This window comes from Leiobunum rupestre, chromosome 11 (assembly GCF_980474605.1).
Source record: "Leiobunum rupestre chromosome 11, qqLeiRupe1.1.hap1, whole genome shotgun sequence".
Lineage (NCBI taxonomy): Eukaryota > Metazoa > Arthropoda > Arachnida > Opiliones > Sclerosomatidae > Leiobunum > Leiobunum rupestre.
Window position 1 is genome coordinate 40,558,407 of NC_143394.1, and position 22,797 is coordinate 40,581,203.

Consider the following 22,797-nt stretch of genomic DNA (forward strand, 5'->3'; position numbering starts at 1 on the left):
ATGGGCTCGCAATTATCAGTGTATGTATTATGTATTAGAGATAAAAAATAACTTAATAGGGGGGCGTTGCTGCCTGCGATGGGCATCGCTCAGCTCACTTGAGAGCTTTTTCTGTCATTTTGAGCGGAGTTGAAGGCAAATTATCAAAACAGCGAAACGGAAATGAGACGATCTCTCTTTCTCAAAAAGCGCGAAAAGAGAGGAGCACCTATTTAACCTCTCAAAAAAGCGCGAAAAGAAAGGAGCATCTATTTAACCTCTCAAAAAAGCGCGAAAAGCGAGGAGAACCTTTTTAACCTCTCAAAAAAAGCGCGAAAAGAGAGGAGCACCTATTTAACCTCTCAAAAAATCGCGAAAATAGAGGAGCACCTATTTAACCTCTCAAAAAACCGTGAAAATAGAGGAGCACCTATTTAACCTCTCAAAAAACCGTGAAAATAGAGGAGCACCTATTTAACCTCTCAAAAAACCGTGAAAATAGAGGAGCACCTATTTAACCTCTCAAAAAACCGTGAAAATAGAGGAGCACCTATTTTAACCTCTCAAAAAACCGTGAAAATAGAGGAGCACCTATTTTAACCTCTCAAAAAACCGTGAAAATAGAGGAGCACCTATTTAACCTCTCAAAAAACCGTGAAATAGAGGAGCACCTATTTAACCTCTCAAAAAACCGTGAAAATAGAGGAGCACCTATTTAACCTCTCAAAAAACCGTGAAAATAGAGGAGCACCTATTTAACCTCTCAAAAAACCGTGAAAAGAGAGTAGCACCGATTTCGGCTTTCAAATGAGCGTCAAAAGAAACGATCAAACATTTAACAAAAAGCACGAAAAGAGAGGAGGATCGAGTGAGAGCGTGAGCGGAAATAAAGCTATCGAACGCGAGCTGAGCGGCACTTTCGGCTTAATGCCCATCACTGGTTGCCGATATTAGCTATTTTTGTAATACGGGAAATTAAATGGTCTTTGAGAGAAAAAACATCAATTTGAAGTCTGGCATTACGCTTCTAATTTCGGCCTCAGTTAATTCATTTTGTTTTGTTTTTGTAGCACTGGCTCGACCCACACAAGAAAGTCGTTAGACAACTGAAAGGTTAGTTTCGTAAGTTTATTATTTCACGACACCAGTAACTATTGTATTAGAAATTAAATAAGGAAACTACGTAGCGCCACAAGTTATTAAATTGGGAAATTTCATAATATAAAATTACCGATACAGAAAAGGTTGAAGTTCCCTTTTCCAGTGTGATAACTGGCACAGTCAAAACTTGCAACCTTGCTATGTTTTGAAAGAAAAACGCTAGACAGTAAATAGACCTTTCTATAAATTCCTAGCTAAACAGGTCAAATACTTTCACAAAGACCACATAGCGCTACTTCAGTAGGACTTGCAAACATATTTATTCTTTGGTTTTAAAAATTCAGCTTATGCTCATTCCTATTTGATTGATATTTTAAAGCGTCACTCGTAAAGTCGATTTCAAAAATATAACTAAGGTACCCTACGTGAAGATAGTATATTTAAAAATATAGTAAGTCCATAACTGAACTATTTACAAAATTAATGAGATCTTGTTAATGTACTATTTATAATGTCTTGTATAAAACTATAACTGTTAAACGAGAAGAATTTGGATCAAAAATACAGTATTTATCCAGACAAATAGGTTGTCAGGTTTGCCAGATAAGTCTTTTTTGAGCCTCCCCGGTTCATGAAAAATCGGGCCCAGCCTTCTGCCTCTCTATACAATAAAGTAAATAATCACGTAAGTAGTACCTTATAGAATGGTCTATTGAATACTATAATTTCAGAATTCCCCAGATATTTTATTTTATTTTGAATATTTGTTAATGCATCTCAGACTAGTGTAGCTAGAATAATAGTAAAAGTTGAACATAATTATGACCGATTAAACAGATTAATCATTCCATTTAGTGCTTAAAATAGTTACGTCGATTTATAGTTGATTAGTTAATTAAACGTCACCATTTCGAGAAAAATCTCACAATATAGACAACATAGCTTTAATGTAGGGTCTGATATGAGATAAGGGAAAACGTTTATCCATTCACTGTAGCAATGGGGAATTCATGAGAATATCAACTATGCTCCAATTCAGCTATATCGAAATTGTATACTTCTATGTAATTGAAGATAGCGTTTTCTTGTGTGTATTGATATTTTTTAATAATTCGACTTTTACACAATAAAAGTTACTTTATTAAAACAATAAAGGCACTAAATGTTTCGACGTTCGCTCACGTCGTCGTCAGGTACGGTATACGTGAAAAATAGGTTTACGATTGTGTAAAAAAAGCTTTATGATACCATGCCCCCATTAAAAAAAATATAGTTATAAACTAAAAAAAATGCCACTTCCAAAACCAAGATAAAATTAAATTATATATTACGAATACGGTGTATAACTTCACGTAACGCCCTTTTGCAAAAGTCAAACTTATAAATTTGAAAGATTAATATAACTTTATAAGTTTAATCAGAAGTTAATAATATACCTCTTACGAGATAAGTATCCGACTCCCTATCCTGATAATGTTTTTCAAAACACTTTTCGGGTGAAAAATAGTGCGGGCCGAAATTAAAACTACTACATCGAGAAAATCAGATTGATAATTAAGTGTAATTTTGACATTTTACATCGGCAGGCGGAGTAACACACGCGGTCAGGAATGGTTATCCTGCCGTTTTCCCTACGGTAAGATCTCGCGGACCGTTTTCGGTGACGTGAATGAGAATAAATTAGGAGTTTTAACCCCGCGCAACCACCCATTTTCACAACTGTAGTTTTGTTGTCAACTATACTCGGTAACACTGGGTAGTCCAGGATATTTCGTCGCCGTTAAAACAAAACCACGTTACTTGAGATACGTTGTTATGTAAAAAATTGACATATTTAGATTCTACACCCCAATTTACATATATAACATTAAAAACATTAATAGGTTGCAATTGAATTTCTTTTTTTAAATCGAGAAAACACTTAAACGTATCTTTGATATTCACAACGCATTTCGCGCAAAAGCACGTATCTTGCTTATTTTCAGCTCCTATCTCACTACATGACGCGAGACCACGTATCTCTAAAAATTCCTCTTTAGCAAAATATTTTTAAATTAAAATCCTCATAAATTCAATATTGAAACGAAATTATTTAACTATAAAATTAACTCGCGTGTAAAAACCTAACACGCGATTTCACAAGTCCTTGCAAAATTAAAAATACATTTTTCTCAAAAAGGCCACCGAAAAGATACGTGGTTTTGTTTTAACGGCGACGATTTTTGGTAGAAAATTTTTAAGCCAATGAAACTCGTAAGAAAAAAAACACGTATTCTCTGACGTCAAAATGACTTACAAAAATGGTCCCCTAGATACAGACGGAAATCGGCCGAGATAATCATTCAATGTATTCCTGACGCGGTACATTTAGAGCCGTGCCTCTTGTCTACGCATTTCAAATGTCTTTGATGGCTTTTTCTCTAGTAAGATATATAATAAGCTTTTGGTTTAACTCATTAATATCCCCGAAACACGAATAGAAGGAAAAATAATCTAGTTTGAAAGAAATTTGAAAGGAGTGCGAAATTCCGCCCGTTATTACCTGGACGCAATTCGGCCATTCAGACCATTTGACAAGTTCATTAGAAACTGAATATTTAAGAGGAGTGACGCGTTGATAGAGAAATGTCGAAATGAACAAATAACAAAAAAGAAATGAGTGACCTTAAACGCCAAAAGCATTCATTCCGTGTAATCAGCGACGCTTTCAAATCGAGTAATATCATTATAATTCAAAATAGGGCGAGAAAGGTATCATAATTTATTCGCCGCTTACATTAAAATATTTAAAACACACCCTTTCAGCGGGGCTTGCCAGCGGTGTTACAATTTTCACTTTTTTGAAATAAATGATCCTAAATTGTTGGTTTTATTTTTTTTACGATAGATTATAATATAAATATTAAAAGATTTTATCATTTCCATGGAAATTGTTTAACTAAAAATTTTTTATTAACAGAGAGACACGCATGGATTTTTTTAAATAATATTTAATCAATAATTGGGGTGTAAAGAGCCCACAATTTTCATAAACAACTGAGCTTTCGACCCGCTTTCACTCTGACTCTGACATGGCGTAATAACGATATTTTTTATTCATATTGGGGCGTATTTTAGCTACAGTTTACAAATACACCACTTCAGTAATACCATAAGTAGTGTAACAATTAGGGAAATTTATGAATAACTGATGTGGGACATGTGGGAAAAACTGGTAAAAACCGGAAAAAACTCTTTTCATGCTAAATTAATCATTGTTATATCTATTAAGTGACTAATTTGGTCATTGCAAATAGGAGAGATGAAAAAAGGCCAGAAGAAGAGTGAATAGAATAGAAGAATATACTGCTTTTATTATTTATTTTTTATAGAATTTTGCCACTAGAGGTGGAAAAAAAAGATGAAAGTACGATTTTCCACACGATTTTTAACAAGAACACAATAGGTGGAAAAAACCGCGGCAAAATCTAGTTTTTTTCCACCCTGGGCAAAATTGTGCCAACCCTGACTGATTGATGTTTATAGTTATCGCGCAATCAATGGATAGTTCAATACAGTGCTCCCTAGTGTCCAAATATGGCAAAAGCTAAATATACTACTAAGAAAGAGATAATATACTACTCAATTCTGTTGCGAGTCCAAGAGAGGTTAAGAAGAGTACCCCAGAAGTTTGAACATTAGTCACGTGAACATTTTAGACTTACCTTTCTGTTTGTACTTCGGAGTCCAATATTTAACCACTTCAAGACGACGCCATATTTCTGTCGAGCTTACGTGACACGTCGTAATATATTTTTTGAGTTTAAATAAAAATACTGATAATTATTGATAATTATAATTTTTAAATAAAATACTGATAATTATAATTTTTAAATAAAAATACTGATAATTATAATTTTTAAATAAAATACTGATAGTTATAATTTTTAAATAAAATACTGATAGTTATAATTTTTAAATAAAAATACTGATAATTATAATTTTTAAATAAAAATACTGATAATTATAATTTTTAAATAAAAATACTGATAATTATAATTTTTAAATAAAAATACTGATAATTATAATTTTTAAATAAAAATACTGATAATTATAATTTTTAAATAAAAATACTGATAATTATAATTATTAATCGGAAAAATAAAAAATTGAAACATAAATTACTTTTTAGGGGATTTTAATGACGTCTAATATCAGTAAACATATTACAAAACATGAATAGTGTTACATTGTTAATCAGTTTAAACTAGTCTAGAGTTTTAGTTTTAGTTTTAGATGCGAAAAAATGAATACGGATACTAAAAAACTTGTTTCGTTTGTGAACGTCAGAAAGATAATATTTGTTTACAAACTTCTCATATTTTACAGATTTTTCAGCCAAGCTCGTGAGGAAAAAACACTATGTTAGTTTATTGAAATATCAGCAGATTTCTTCGAAATTTAAAATCTAGAATTTGTTCTCATTATTTTGAAATTATACGTTACACCAGCATAAGACTATCAAGGCCCCCTAAGTTTGAATTGGGCATAAGGGCCCCTGTATTCTGCACCAGACCGACGTGGGAGAAATCAAAATTAGGATCTACGCTACCTGGCGAAGAAAAAGAGCAAATTCGGGGGATTTTTGCATAAATTTCAGTTTTTCAGCACCAGTTGGATTCTTGTAACCAGTTTGGCCAGTCATAAGCCTAACGTGATAATCCCATTCATTTCAAACTTAGGGGGCCTTGATAGTCTTATGGTCACACCCAATGTCTATAATAATATCCCATAAGTGTGTCCGTTAACCGAAATAGTTACTGATTTGTGAAGTGACCTAGACCCAAAACGATCAGCGCATTTAGTGATAATATACGCAAATTGAAAATAAATGATAACGCGTCGGTCCTACGCCTCGGCGCAACTACCTCCTGCACGCGCTCACACGAGGCCTAATCACACGAACCCAAACATTGTTGGTGAACACTGATGGCAACTACGATCAACAAACACAAGGAGAACGCAGCAACGAAGGGTTGTGTACGAATTTCATTGGACGAGCGTCACGAGCCTTTACGCCGAACGTTTTACGGGCGGGGGGAAGACAATTTCCGAGTTTTCCCCTTCCGACGCCAGCAGGCGTTAAAGCGTCTAACCAATGAAAAATGTACGCAAGAAAATCCACGACTTTTAACGGGTTGCGTTCTCCTTGTGTGGGGTGTTGTGTTTGTTGCTCCTAGATGGCAAGCAGTTTTGCTTTGTGCGAATGCAGAAAAACTTTACAAGACGTGTTGGCCAAGCAAATGCGTTGGTTTGGCAAAGCTTTACAGACTTATCTCCCAATATTTAAACCCAACGCATTTTGCGAGCTCTAGTAGAAATCTGTGTTCATCAACAAAATTGGGCTAAAATATTGAACACGCGAAACGTATTTATAAACTTATGGTCACACGGAATAACCTTTGTCAATCGTGAAGTACAAATGTGGAATATTTTCTTCACTTACTCTGGTTTTAAACGCGGCCTCCACTTTCAAGCACTGATATTATTTTTTCCTTGTAAGGCAAACACGACATCGTAATTGTTCCCCGTTGTTAGCTGTCACGTAATATCTTTAATTAGTATTATTACCAATCGTTACTACCGCTGCGGATCCAATAGCCGACAAGGAAAAAATCAACTAGGAAAATCAGTTTCCTTCATTTTGAGGCCCCCCGGACTCCGCTACTCAAAAGCGATTTGTACGTATATCAGAACAAGAATGAATAACTATGTTCATTGGTTCCCTTAAAAACGAAACGCTATGTAAAATATATTAACGCAAAAAAAATTGACGGGAAAGATTTTACTTGTGGATGGATTTTTCAAAAGTTATTGATTGGTTCAGGAAAACCTGAGACATTTCTAGATTTCCTTTCTAACTTCTGGGTCGCCAAGTTTTGAGGGGAAATGTTACAAAGTGTGTATTTATGCAACTAGGCCCCGCCGCGCGTCCCACACTTGTTTTGCGGTGTATTTTTAAGTTATTCAGAACGCATTCGTTTTGAAGCAAAAGTCGAACGACCAGGAATAAATATAAGACAACCCTAGCCTTATAGAAGTACATTTTCAAAGAATTTCAAAGAAAATACCGACTTTAACGCCCAAAAATAAAACGTTTAAATTGGCGATCTTTCGCGAAAGACAAATATTTATTTTCAAGTTATTTAGAAATTAGGTAACCCTCGGTTTAAAGATAAAGTCGAGCTTTATATTTTCATGAATGTATTTCCGCTCACTGGTTTCAGTTGAGTTCAAATCTTAGTGAAAATTTAAACGCTTTCAAAATTTAATCTAATTCTTACTTCATATAAGTAAAATTTATTGTCATATAAGTAAAATTTATTGTCATGTAAGTAAAATATATTGTCATATAAGTAAAATTTATTGTCATGTAAGTAAAATTTATTGTCATGTAAGTAAAATTTATTGTCATGTAAGTAAAATATATTGTCATGTAAGTAAAATATATTGTCATGTAAGTAAAATATATTGTCATATAAGTAAAATATATTGTCATATAAGTAAAATATATTGTCATATAAGTAAAATTTAGTGTCATATAAGTAAAATTTATTGTCATATAAGTAAAATTTATTGTCATATTTAAAGTAAAATTTATTTATCGCCCATTGTTAAAATTATAATAATATGAATGGTTCATAAGATATTTATTTGAATTTAAAAATATGCAAGCGTTCGGGTTCTAGACCACTTCTCAAGCTACTGTCTTGGTTATTTACAATTTAAAAATAACTCTTACTTATTGCTACTACCTTTAGTAACAATATAAAAATAAGTATCATATTGTTTAATGTTATTTTTCTTAACGAACTTTTTTTTTCGTGACTGACACTATAACTTGGACTTGCTAACGAGCTGAGTAGTAGATTATCGTAATTGTTAGCGGTATATTACGCCTTGGGCGTATTATCCAATTTAAGATCTAAACCTGCAATTTCGTATTATCGGATTGGCTGAAATTGAATTTCGCGAACGAAAACTATGGCTACGCCACCTACGCCCCCTTTGGTTCGCCATTGAATTCTAGATAGGTAGCGGCTAAAACAGACGCAGGAATCCATACTTCCACTTGGAATGCTTATCGCGGCAGATTTTCGTCTCGATGTAGCTGACGGTTTTTTTGACGTCACTATGTTCACTTAACAAACAACTATACGTGAGAGGGGAGCGCGCGCAAAGGTAATTTTTTATCTCATAGGTGGGGCCAAAGCCGTCAGAGTGATCTTACCATAACGGCAGGATAAGCATTCCAAGTAGAGGTATGGATTCCTGACAGACGCTATTAGTTTTTCTTAAATTTGACTTTATAAATATTGATACTCGCATTTTAATATAATTTTTGCATCGTTTGCTTATATTTTGATAAGTTTAAGAAAAATGGTTCTTATGACTTTTTAATTTGTCTGTAGCAGATGGTAGATCATAGGTGATACCTCGGAGAAGCTAGCGCCGTTACGCCACCTAGACTCGTTTCGGTCGCCAACAGCCATAAAAATTTTAATTTCCGGAATATAAATTTTATAATGATTCTACTTATTTGCCTGTTATGAAAAAAGGTGGTGTTAAGGAAAAATTACAAATGTCATACTATGGTCGTTATGTGATCCTGGTCCAAAAGAAGATTCATAACCATTCCTAACTTAAAGCGCTCTCTGGCTTATTCAAACCAGTTTGCGGTTAATAGTATGTAAATTGTAGATAATAGTAAAGGTCCTTTCGAAGGTCGAGTGATATCGTGAATCCTGGGAAGCTCTACGGGAATATCGAACACTTATCCCGTCCATTAGAGACAAGATAATTGGCCGCCAGGGGTCGGTAAAACCCGACATTAAACGCTACCGAATCGAGCAGACGACGTGATACGAATAACGTTAGTGAGCTCTCGACAATGTACGACTTTCTTCGAGGCACTTTCAAAATTCTCCTCGTTTGGCGATAAGGTACTGGACCCTAATCATCAGCGAAAACTCTATTCCACCCAAATACAAAGCACGCGCGTTAAAACGTTAGATGTATTTTAAAATCGAGCGATTTTAATAATTTTTCAAAATGCCGCTACATGTTAGGGTCTAAAAAATAGATAAAGTAATTTGAATAATAAAGATAACACTTTTAAATATATTATTTGTTGTAGTATTGTAAGTCGGAAAATTTTCCGAAAACAATAAAAAAAGTTTTCATTCCATGATTAGTCTAATATATTGTTTGCAAATTTAAATAAAGCGGCATTTTCGCCTAATTTTGTCAAATATAAAAGTAAAACTAAACTTCTAGACTATAGTTTAAACTGATTAACAATGTAACACTATGTATGTTTACTGATATTAGACATTTTATATCGATAAAAAGTTAAAAACATTAAAAACCCTTAAAAAGTAATTTATGTTTCAATTTTTTATTTTTCCGATTTCCGGAAATTTTTTCTGCATTTTATTTTTCCGGTAATTTTTCCGCATTTTATTTTTCCGGAAAATTAACAACACTAATTTGTTGTAAAAAACATATAAAACTAATACGTTTTCTTCAGTTCGTTCATAAATATTATTTTTGGGTTCTGCAATTTTCTGTAAATTACATTACCATGGCACTCGTGTTTAATATTTGGGTGGAAAACCTTCCAATATCGAACACTGTGGCGCTACAAACGGCGCTGCTCTAAAAGAAGAAAGAGCAATCTAGATTCGGGTCCAGCCTTTAAACAAACCGCAATGCAAATCACCGCGTTTTATGATCCATGAACGTGGTTAAAAAACGCCACAACCAAAATATCACGAAGTCATTTCAGGCGAACCACTTTCCAGGGAATTCTTCGACGTGTTTCTGTTCCTGGCGCGATGGAGGGCATTAAGATAAAATGGCTGATATTAAAATCATATTAGGAATGTGGGAGAGTTAAGAGATAATTTAGGATGATCGGTGAAATGTGAGCCCCGCGGTGCAGATATGAGAAAGTCATTTCGGAAATACTGGTATTGTAATAATAGTATAGGGCGCTTTGTTATAATAAGTGTAATTAATCAAAATAGCGCTTTCGAAAGTTTTGGAACTTTTTCTTCGGTGCTGCTCCTAATTATATTACAATCAAATAGTCGGGAGTCATTTCAATTTCTGCCCGGTACGTTTCTGATGGTTCAAAGACCGTTTTCACTCTTCAATTTCGAACCGAGCTTTTCGAGGAATGGGTTAACAGTTGCTCAAGGCCTTTTTTCCACAGTATCATCGGAAGTATATAGTACAGTTTTTACGATAGAAGTATCAATTTAGGATTTAAAAATGAAACGCGTACCATTCGCACGCTTTTGGAAGTTTACCATGACCATTGTTTTCAGTATTACACCGATTATCGATGTAAAATTAAAAAAATAAATGCTTAAAGATATTTCGTATTTACAAACAATACTTAGATGTGTTATAGTTTTAGTTAATTTATTTCGCCCCCCGAAGTATTTTTTCTTGAGAAACATATCTTTATTCGGGCTTTTGAATGTACATGTTTTAAATAAGTATCATTAACAGGAAAGGGAGATGCACACTTCTCTCCTAAGATATATATTATATACTTCTGGTGTAATTTATTGACAAAAATCTGTAATACATCAAATAAAATTTAGTCAAATATAGAAATGTTCTAAAATTATATTATTTTCATACCTTTATGTTTTAGTATTTCGTTTTGAAAATGATGAGGGAAATATATAATAATTATACCAATTAATTAAAATTTTAATATTAACGAGTTATCAAAGATAAATTACCTTGAATGCAAAATACAACTCATTAAATATTTGTACAAACGATCGAGTCTCTAAACTAACAAAGTTGTTTCATTAAAAACAGATACGTCAGTCTTCTCCCTGTATTTTGGTGTCAAGTTCTATGCCTCGGATCCATGCAAACTACTCGAAGAAATTACCAGGTAATTAGACAAATTTAATTACCATTTATACCGGTATCCGTGTTTACCTACACAGGACAAAGAACCAATTTTCCCTTTTCCAAGAAACCGGTTTTGGAATGTCCCAAACAAATGTGACATTATATTAAGAATAATTAAAATTAAAAGATCGATTAAGAAACGTAAATGGTAATGACATTTTCTCGCAAAAACCGAATTAAATTATAATTAAGACCTCGCGTAACCTTAACCAACACGATCTTAAACTGGTTTATTATATGATTTAATTAGAACATTTTCTCTTTAATTGGCAAATTAAATAATTTCCTAAATATTGTATAGTGTCAATGATAAGAAATCTCTACGCATTTCCTCCCGCTACGTAATGTAAGAAGTTATGAAAGAGACATTAATTTTTATAATTAAAATTTGAATTTAAATTTCCAAGCTTTAATTAAGTTAAATTTAAATGTATTTTAAACCGGAATAAAAATTAGCATTTTACTCTTTCGCATTGGAAACCCATTTTGACTGGATATAACCTATCAAAGTCATTAAATTTAACCTTAATCTATTTCGTGATATTCCGAAGTATATTAAAGATTTAATCGCGAGCATTAATTTTAAATTAATCTCAAACTTCTTTTAAGACTTTAAAAAAAAAGTAAAAAATCTCTTCATCGAATTTGATTTCAAAAAATAGAAAATGAAACGTTTGGTCACGATAAATGGCATTTTGAAGGTCTTTTTCGATAAAAGGATTTTCACGTGGGTTTCCCATTGATCTCATGATTTATTTTAGCCCCCCTCTTTCGAACCCTTAATACTTTAACTACCCACTCGCGTCAATCAACGAAAATCCGACTCGGAAAAATAACACGCATTTGAAATAAAACTGTGGGAGCTAATTACACTGAACCGAAAATTAACAAAGCGATTTACGACAAGTAAAGCCAGCCAACCGAACTAATATGCAAAATAACACGATTATCATTTTCAAAAACGAAGCAAAAAAGAACGCTTTCGAGAGTATTGTGTACGGGAAACTACGCGTAAAGAGAGTCTTAACATTGGATTCACATCTGAAAATCGAGTGGTTCTGGCCCGTTCAAAGGAAAGATTTCAAGGACTTCTGCGAACCGAGAAACGCAGTCAGCCCCCTTTAAATTTAACTGACAAAAAATATAAATAAATAGCCCTCTCTCTCTCTCTCTTGGAATTTTTTCGTTTCTGGTTTTGGAAAAAACAAATCGTTTAGTCAAAATTATAAGAAACCAGAAGTACATAATATATATAATAACATAGAAGTATCCATTCAGACCGTTAAAAATGAAACATGGCATCCCGGTATCTGTATCACTCCACCTGACGATGCAAAGTGTACAAATAGTTCTTTTTATAAAATAATCTTGGCCATCTTGTTGAAATGTTGCCTCCCCGCTTCAGCTGTGGATCCGTTTTCTCTCCCACTAAAGAGCTTATGAACTCATTCTTAGGCATTGGGATATTTTTTTATTTACAAATATTTTTTCTCTAATTAAATTATAGAATTATAAAATAAAGTCACTAATTACAATGACGTACTCAATATGTTTCTTCCAAAACTTATTATTCCAAAATATTTTTGAAATATTCAGGCAAATAACGCTAGTAGTATAAAGAGCTGGATACTTATCTCTACGAAATATCTTATATACTTCTGAAGTAACGTGAAATGCAAATAGTAAATGATATAAAATAAGATGTGTTTAGACCGTGGAAAATGTTAAAATATTAATGGAATTGACGTGGAAATTATAGTACGAAGGTCAGAAAATTATCGATTTCGTAAAACTATTATCGTATGTCTTAAAATTGGCGATAAATTGGAATTTATTAGAATAATGATATTGGCGTAAAACTTGGTTTTATTTATGAAAAATCAAAATAGTAATAATTCTTAAAACAAGAAAAATAATCTCGGAAAATTTAAAATATTAACTTTAAAAGTGTACATTTTGAACGATTTTCAGGTAAATTGAAAATAGTGAACTCTATGGTAGGCCGTTGAAATTATCATACGGCCCAAAAATTTGTCGATTACTATAATTATCAGATGTCTGGCAACGCTGCCCCAAGAACTTACGGAGAAACTCTTTTTAACGAGCGTATAATAAAATTTGCGTATTTACGCAGAAGAACAATGGGCTCTCTGTGTTTAAAAATGAGGGTTTTTTAGGGAGAGTCTGGTGGACCTGACCACCCTGACCTTGCAGTAGGGGGTCAGGGTGCTGGTTTACCACGTTTTAATAAACTGACTGAACCAGTAGTATTGCGCAAAACGTCGGTGATTTAACAAGCATCAAGCTTAATTTCGAGAACACGAAATCTCCACTGGGAAAAAAACTAAAAACACTGTCTGTTTCTTTAAAAGAGTGATACGCGAACAAATCACGAATTTTAATATCGCGAAGAAACAATTACCGTTTCAAGCGAAATGATACACGAGGTTTTTCTTGTAACGCGCGTAAACCCAGTTTTTGGTTAAGAAACATCCGAAGGCCGGCGTCAGGGGTCGCTTCGGTTCCCAAGAAATGAAAAGACCGACCCACTAACGTTTCTTTCTCCATTTTCTTCGCTTTCTGCATTTTATTTTTCGTTCCATTTTATAATCCAAGTCAAGCGAAACCAAGAATTTTTTCAAATTAACAAAGAATATCTAAGCAGTACCCTTTTCGCCTCGTGATTCACGGTAGAAAAACCACGCCCCTGAGCCTTTCCCAGTATAATCTCCCCCCCCCCCCCCTGTCTGTCGGTGAAGGGGGGAAGACACTCCGATACGAGCGCTGGATCTCCTCAATGTAGGCGGACTGTATCTTTGGGGGATCATGGAAACAGAGGCTATAGTTGAGGACACACATTCTCCGTTAACCCGAATATATTCTTGTGGAAACTTTTAATAACCCCCCACCTCCTTCTTTCTTTCACTTTTCCCTTTTCGATTGTCCCGGGACAAACAAGAAAAAAAAGGAGACATCCGCTTAACAGACGACCTCTGGTGGCGAAATAGTTAACTATGGGTGGGTTAAGGGCGCCCCCTTCCACGAAGATTTGGTAATAACATTAAATGGGAGGTACGACTGGCTACGAAACAGAGAGTTACCGTTGTCCGTTAGAGGGCTTGCGAAACCCCGAGACAAGGGCGAAGTGTTTGCGTGTCGAGATTTAATCATGTTTTCGCCGACAATAACGAGGCTGGTCGTGAGAAAATATTTAAAACAAAGAGCCTTTTCGCGGGGTCCGCGAGCAAAATGGAAAAAATAACGAATGGTTTCGATATTCGATCTCTCAAAAGCGGCTTGGTTTTTACAACTAACCTTAGATTTAACCTTGATTATCTTAGAATAGTGAATAGTGTAGATTATTCAATAATATTTCATATTATCAGAGTCCAGATTATCGCATAAGAGTCCAGATTATCGCATAAGAGTCCAGATTATCGCATAAGAGTTCAGATTATCGTATAAGAGTCCAGATTATCGCATAAGAGTTCAGATTATCGTATAAGAGTCCAGATTATCGTATAAGAGTCCAGATTATCGTATAAGAGTCCAGATTATCGTATAAGAGTCCAGATTATCGTATAAGAGTCCAGATTATCGTAAAAGAGTTCAGATTATCGTAAAAGAGTGCTGATTATCGTATAAGAGTGCTGATTATCGTATAAGAGTGCTGATTATCGTATAAGAGTGCAGATTATCGTATAAGAGTGCAGATTAAGAAATGGTTCATATTATTGAAAAGTAGAAAATAATTTTTATTAAATATTCGAGATTATTCAAGAATATTAATAATAATCATTTAACTATTAAGCCAACAATAAGCAACAGAAATAAGGGGTCGCCATTTGCCTTCAGAGGGCCCTACAAGCTTCTGGGTAAACCCTAAATATTTGGAGACTAATATAATGATCACAATATTCGCTAACGTTAAATTTATCGAAAATTGGAAGAGCGTGCTTGGAAAGTGTTCGAGAGGTTAAGATGATCAATGAGTTCGGGGGTCAAGAGGTCACTTTGTATTAAAAAATAAGTGTATTTTGCAGGGGCTAAGGCGGGGGGTGGTAGTTTAATTCTCATTAATATTGCGGAGACTGGAATCAGATTGAGGGCTGTCATTTCTAATCGATTGGTGGCTCGATCGAATCTGGTGGGTGGGTTCCAAGACCCCTTTTCTCTCTCGCTTTCTAGACGGAACTCTTTGTCACGACCGCCGCCACAGTTTTTTTCCCTTAATTTTCAATAATTTGTTGAAGAAAAAAGCAAAATTTCAACTTTAATCGGAAGCCAAAACACGTAGGCCTACCTGAAGTCATGCTCCCTCCGCCTCCTCAAAAATACCGGCGGCTAGAAAAAACTTCATTTGGGGATCAAAAGATAATGTATTTCGGGTATCATGGTCTAGTTTTCCCCCCTGGCACGATAGGGTTGAAGTCTTGAAGATAAAACGTCACCGGCCGGTGCTTTTAATCGCGTAGGAAGACGTCGGATTTAGGGAACCAATAAGCAACAGGGATAGTTTGATTGACACTTGACGGGAGGAGCCTACTGGCCGGCCATGGGTTGGATTGCAGGAGCGACGTTTAAGGAATACATTTTTGGTTCGAATTAGTCATCCTTATAGACCCAAATGCCCCAACAAACTCTACAAGGATAGCCCCGTCGAAACAATATGACAATTTTGCGTCACAACCCTTTTTTGAAAATCCTAATACACGTAAAATTTCCGTGACTATATTATCCATTTATGTTTAACTCTCCGCGTGACACCCATTAAAAACAATAGACATACAATCTATACGAAAATCATCAAGAAATAACTTGGGATAAGTGACCCAAATTCGGGCAAATCCGATTCCCTCCGGGTTACGAAAGAAATCGCGAAGTTCGTGCGAAAACCCCATTTGAGTGTCAACTAAATTTTAGCGAGAGAGAAAAGATTAGAGAGGCCGCCACTGGCGCAGGGTCATGTCAAGATTGCGGCGGAGAGAACATAAAGACTCCTTTTTCATTTTCTTGCCAAGTCGAGAAGAAAGAAAATGGCCTTTATAATTTAGTCACGCCATAATGTATACTCGGCTACCAGGCATATGCGCCAGAACTAGGTGAGCGTCTCCAGCCAGGACCAGCCTCCAGGTGGCGGTACGCTCGTCATGAAAAGAAACACACACCCACACTATGTTTGAAAAGTTCCTAAATAGTTCCTCCACGTTTTAAGCCGTTAACTTTAACGGAGTACAGATTCTTTTGAAAATTGGCGGTAGTAATTGTAGAGCAACAAACACAGCACCCCACACAAGGAGAAAGTAACCCGTACGAAAGTCGTGCATTTTCTTGCGTACAGTTTTCATTGGTTAGACGCTTTAGCGCCTGCTGCCGTCGGAAGGGGAAAATTCGGAAATTGTTTCCCCCACCCCGCCCGTAAAACGTTCAGCGCAAAGGCTGTTCCAATGAAATTTGTACGCAACATTGCGTTAGCGTGTTTAAAGGCTAGCTGCGTTCTCCTTATATTTGTTGCTTCTAGGGGGCAGTCACTTTATTTGAAATCCCTATTTTACATTCGGAAAAATGTAAACTTTGGCATGGATTAATTAACTAAAGGATGCTTATCCTGCTAAAATCTCAAGACCAAGTTCGCGATCTTTAGGTGTAAAATTTTTTAGTTGAGTCAAACCTTTATCATGGGACACCGAATATGAATTTGTAGCGCCATCTATAAGTCTTTTACCAAATTCCTAATGGACAACCGGGTTTGTTAGCGAGGCTACTGGGTAATTTTTTATGTTTTTCGACTGCGACTATCTTTTAGTGTAGTGGCGAAGTGGTTAGCACTCTCACCTCGTAGCAAGAGGAGCTGGTTTCGACTCCAGCTTCTGTTCCTTGTCTAAAACTCGGAACCACTCCTGGGTTGGTTTGTAAGTTCTCTCCCTACTGGCTAGAGGGGTTTGCTGCCAGAGCTCTTCAGTTTCTCCTTTAAATAAAAACTTGCTGAGGTTAACGGTAAAAGTAATTGTACGGAGCTGTTGGTTCGTGTGGCTTGGAGGGCTTTCCACCACACTCCTTAGGCCTGTGTGGTTCCTTGGGTATTAGCTTATCTGATAATTATTGTTATTATTATTATTTAACACGTGACTGTGGTATTTTACCACGGTTAGTTATTTAACAGAATCTTAGGCTCGCGGGAAAGGCGCTAGCCTGGTTATTTTGTATAAAGCGGTAGGACTCGTTTAATCGCTTCACCCTATAAATCGATCAGTAACGCACTTACAAGGAGACATCCCGAAGTGTAACCCACCGATTTTGTTCAAACTCGGGGGATTGGTAGACCTTCGTGTAACTTGAAAAATCCTAACTTTAGGGAATTTATTCAATGGGCAACCGTTTTGCGATGGCAACGAAAAATATTTTTGACAACAACAAATGAAAATTTTCTAGAGGTGTGCAAATACCATTTTTTGGGGATCGAATCGAATACCAAATATTGTTTTCAAAGCACGGCAAATACCAAATCGAATATTTATAACGTCAAATAATTTGGTCGAATATTTTTAGGGCAAAAATTTAGACCAGTTAACTGATCAAATACCAAATGAAATTTCGAATATCAAATTATTTGACGTATTTGGTTTTCAAATAGCCAAATAGTTTGCATATTTGTCAAAAAAAAGTAATTGAAATCATTGTTCGTTTTACTTGAAAATAGTAAAATATTAGTATAGCCAGAACAAAGTTCCCTGGGTGTCTCAGGCTGCAGGTGGGCCCAGAATTTAATATTACGTCACTGTGGTAAACTCTAACTTACCATTCAAATTAATTCTAATTGTTGTACAAAATGTCTTTATTTTCAACCTTCCTTCGAACAATTTTTTCGATTTGATCAAAATGAGTCTATCGTAACCTACAAAAATATACGGCATATCAACTTATCAATTATCATACATATTTTAATTGGGTACCATGGCAAAATAATAATAATAATTAACTAGGCTAAAAAAAGCGACTTTTAACCTTTAGTAACTACTAACTACAATTAAAATCAAAGGACATGCTACATACTTCATAGTTTGCAAACACTTAATTAAAATTTCAAGTTTTTAAATATATGTAAAACGCGAGGGAGCAGATCTTTTGTTACAAATTAAAAAATTGCATTTATTTAATTTGAAATCAATAATTATTAATTTAGTTAACTCAAAAATTCTAAACAGAAAAATCCATAAAGTTACTTACTTCAACTTTCCTCCCGGTTTTTAGTTTTGTTTTGGACTTCGTTTACGTTTTAGACTCAATTTTTTATGTAGTTTTACTTTGCTATTCTAGAAAATTCCATAACAAAAGAGAACACGCGAGTAATCTAGCCAATAGGCGCTAGAATACACAGCTTCTGCCTTTCGCTAAGAAGTTTTAATACAAACGGTATGGATAACGGACTCTTTATATGGTCCTTGGCGCTGCGGCCTAAAGAGAGGTGCCAGAAATAAGGACTAGTTCGGAAATTTCACTACGCTCTCCTGGGATGGCCTTGAACTTCAACAAATTAGAAAAAGACCCGCGGCTATTCGACCAGTTTGCAAACTATTTGAAAATACCAAATACTTTTTCCCTATCTTTTCGAATATTCGACTATTTGATCAAAAAATTCGGTTATTCGCGAACTTTTCCAAGCGCTATTCGATTCGACGAATCGAATATTCGATTTGGTATTCGATCGAATTATTTGGTCTGACCAAATATTTTGCACACCCCTAAAATTTTCCCATTGAAAATAACATGGGATTCTGACCGATTCCTAGGACCCCTCCTGTGAAAAAGTTTAAAAAATTTAAAAATTTCGAAAATGCCGAAAATTTAAAAAATTGATAAAAATTAATAAAAAACATCAAAATTGATCAACTTTTGATCAATTTGAGGTCAAAATCCCATGTTATTTTCAATGGGAAAATTTAATATTTTGTGTTGTCAAAAACATTTTTCGTTGCCATGGCAAAACGGTTGCCCATTAAATAAATTCCCTACATCCCGAATTCATGATACTTCGGGATGTCTCCTTGTTAGCGGCAAACACCGAACGTCCTCATTTATACTCCCTTTAAAATTAAGAGGCTGACTTGATTAGAAGTTTTCTTCTTTAAGAATAGCTAAATATTATATATTTACTCGTGGTATTTTAGTCCTATTCGAAGCGCTTAGCATTTGTTTAGTTTATCAGGTTTACAGAAAGAACTTCGAACTCTTCGGTACGGTTGGATAATGTAAATTTTAACACGTTTTCTTAATTCAAAGTTCGAAGAATGGACGTATGGGTTTTCTTTCGATAAACAGCTCGGAGACCCGCGATAACGATAAATCATGGCTCTTTTAAAGTATTTCGTTGTTTGTTCTGCCGTGATTTGCACAAAGGCATTAACAACCAAAACGTCATTTTAAGAAAAACTCAGTTTTGTTGCTTTGTTTTATCAATGAAAAACTTTCCCTCAGAATTTTCTGGAAAATATCCTATCTAGTAGTATTTTTTCTGCTCTTTTTAAATTATAGTTCCTGATTGAAACTAGCGGTTCCTTTATCCCGCTTTTTAAGTTAAATTCCGATGTGCATGGTATTTTTTGAGTTTTAAATGTTCACAAAGGCAATAATGCTTTTGCGCAAATTATTTAAAGGTAATCTCATATTACTTAAATTATTCGCGCAAAAGCATTTAATGCTGATTGGATAAACCCATAAAATGCTTTTGTGCTAAGTAAAGGATGGCGCTTAATGCCTATTTGCGAAGTAGTTCCGTGAAAGTACCGAAATAATGCTTTTGTGACAAGCGTATATCTTAAAAACTAAGAGGGCTAGAAACAAACTAATTTCAGATTCAGAATCAGCACCACCAACTTACCCAGATAAAACTAAAACATTAAAATGTCAAAAATGGTCGTTAATGCCTTTGTGCAAATCACGGCAGAGTTTTCGCGTAATAGACGACGTACATTGTGAAGTATTCTACACGGTCGGTTTTCGTTTGATCCGTCAATGTGGATTTATTTCTTAGATATACAAAATAGCACGAGCGCGATAAATATTCTAAGTGAACCGGTATGCCATATTTGAAGTCTTTTATAGAATTTTCCTACATGCAAATGCCCTACAGCGAGTCGCTATAGAACCTGAATTAGCAAATGTTATGTTCGTAAAATCTTTACAAATTGAAATACGATGCATGACGGGAATAATAATGCGTATATGATTATGAAATTTGTCATGTTAGAGGTTGGTTTAACCTACCCGGAATTATCACTTTAGACACAATCTAGGTAGTATTACCAAAAGTAAATAACTAATCGTAGTGACAGTATTCGTCTTCCTACAGTAGTGTTGTTAATTTTCCGGAAAAATAAAATGCGGAAAAATTTCCAGAAAATTTTCCGTAAATCGGAGAAATAAAAAATTGAAACACAAATTACTTTTTAAGGGATTTAAATTTTTAAAAAAATTTATCGATATAAAATGTCTAATAACAGTAAACATACTAAAAAACATTAATAGTGTTACATTGTTAATAAATTTAAAGCTAGTTTAGTTTTTCTTTTAGATTCGAAAAAATTAGGTGAAAATGCCGCTTAATTTAAATTTAAACAATATTAGACTAATCATGGAATTAAAACTTTTTTTATTTATTTAGGAAAAAATTTATGACTTACAACACTACCTATCAGTAAACTCAGTAGATTCGATTTTTTTTTTTGTTTTATCCTGACGCGATAACTAAAGCTAGATTTATCCAAAAAACTTGAAATTTTAGTGATACATAGAGCTCGGGGTTTAGATCAGAAATATCAGTTTTATTTGTTTTTATCCATAACCGAAAATAAAAAACTTATTTTTGCATATTAAATCGTTTTATAACCGCGAATAATATCCATGAATAAACAGTTGACCGAATTTTTTATGATTAATCGAAAATTTGGCGGTTAATTTATTTGTTCCGCCGAGCTCTAGTGATACATCAATTCATATACAAATTTTATTGAAGCGTATTTCTGAAATATAATTTTTGAAATTCAAAACATTGCTTTTGTTACCTAATAGTTCTTTTTATAAACTAACGTGGCCTTCTTGTTGAAATGTTGCTCTTACGTCACAGTCTCTTACTTTGACAAGCCTACGAGCGCGCGCTACAGTCGCGAGGAATATAGCTTTTTCTAGAGCGCGTGCAAATCGCTCGTGCGAGGAATACACTAATAAAGCTGGGTCTTGTGACGTAAGAGCAACATTTTAACAAGTTGGGCAAGACCACTTTTTATTTTATAAAATCAACTATAGATGACTCCCTAAAGAAAAATTTAATTCGGCAATTTAATAATAAGTGGAGTATCTTTAAGCTTCGTTAGACTAAGATCAAAGTGTAGTATAATTACGCTTCGTTAGAGCTAAGATCAAAGTGTAATATCTTTAAGCTTCATTTGACTAAGATCAAAGTGTAGTATCTGTAAGCTTCGTTAGAGCTAAGATCAAAGTGTAGTATAATTAAGCTTCTTTTGTCAAAGTTAAAAGTGTAGTATCTTTAATCTCTGTTTGACTAAGATCAAAGTGTAGTATCTTTAAGCTCTGTTTGACTAAGATCAAAGTGTAATATCTTCAAGCTTCATTTGACTAAGATCAAAATGTAGTATCGTTAAGCTTCGTCTGACTTTAGATCAAAATGTAGTATCGTTCAGCTTCGTCTGACTTTAGATCAAAGTGTAATATCCTTAAAGGTCTTTTAACTAAGATGAAAGTGTAGTATCTTTTTGCATCGGCTCGGCACGTCCACCGTTGAAATTGGGACGATCTATACGATACATACTTGGATCGTAGATTCAAGTTTTTATACTTACGCCTAAATAATCATGAAGTGAAAATGCAGAATTGATCGTCCATAACTGAAATTTAATATTTTCTCACGGTCTTTTTCGGCCGCAGATACCAGTTTTTCTTGCAAGTGAAGCAAGACATCCTTCAGGGACGCCTTCCAGTATCGTTCGACTTGGCAGCTCAACTATTCGCGTACGCCGTTCAATGTAAGAAGGGAGCACCGTCGTAGTAAGCCTATTAAGTCTTAAGACATACGCCAGAGAATATATTCGAGGATGATAATAACAATAATAAAATGAATAATCCCCAAAAAATCCGCTACACGAAAGAGTAATTTTCTCCGCGTATAAACGACCAGAGGTCGATCACGAATTAGGGCCTTTCAAAGATTAAGTTCCCCATTTTTTAAACTTTCCCTCCTCTATCTAATATTCTTGGCGAATTTCGGCCCAAAATAATAAAAAAGGTTATACGGATATTTTCATACTCCGCACTATATGGAAATAAAGTATTTAGTATCGTGGCAATACGCCCTCGTTACCGTCGTGTTTCTCTCGAGTACAAAGGATAATTAATAACTCGGGGTAGACAGGGCTTTAGCTAGGCTTTTAAATATCGTTTAAAAATATACACGAAACGTATACGAGGGTGGTTCATGTTGGTTTTATTTTTATACTTTATTTCCGTTTCATTAATCTTCTCTTTCTATGACGAAAAATTAGCGGAGCTGGGAGATTTCGACTCACGCAGACACCAAACCGACTACGTTTCCGAATTCAGATTTTCACCCAGCCAAACCCCGGAATTGGAAGCCAAAGTGATCCAACTACACAAAGATTTGGTGTACGCATGTTTTTCTATATTGTTTCGATAACGGGATATTTCTTAATTACAATAGGCTTCGAG

General features: G+C 34.7%; 1 protein-coding gene across 6 annotated transcripts in view; it reads left to right on the forward strand.

The window, feature by feature from the left end:
* Positions 1-22,797, forward strand: part of LOC149922838 (band 4.1-like protein 4) — a 53,062-nt gene that overhangs the window by 15,246 nt on the left and 15,019 nt on the right. For all 6 annotated transcript variants that reach the window (XR_016477167.1, XR_016477168.1, XM_090162707.1 and 3 more), the window contains exons 3-6: positions 1,050-1,092; positions 10,960-11,038; positions 22,000-22,097; positions 22,614-22,734. Coding sequence is in view for 4 of the 6 variants with exons in the window: in XM_090162707.1 (XP_090018833.1) it covers positions 1,050-1,092; positions 10,960-11,038; positions 22,000-22,097; positions 22,614-22,734 (341 nt within the window). In the remaining 2 variants the exon portion in view is untranslated. The remainder of the gene's footprint in view (positions 1-1,049; positions 1,093-10,959; positions 11,039-21,999; positions 22,098-22,613; positions 22,735-22,797) is intronic.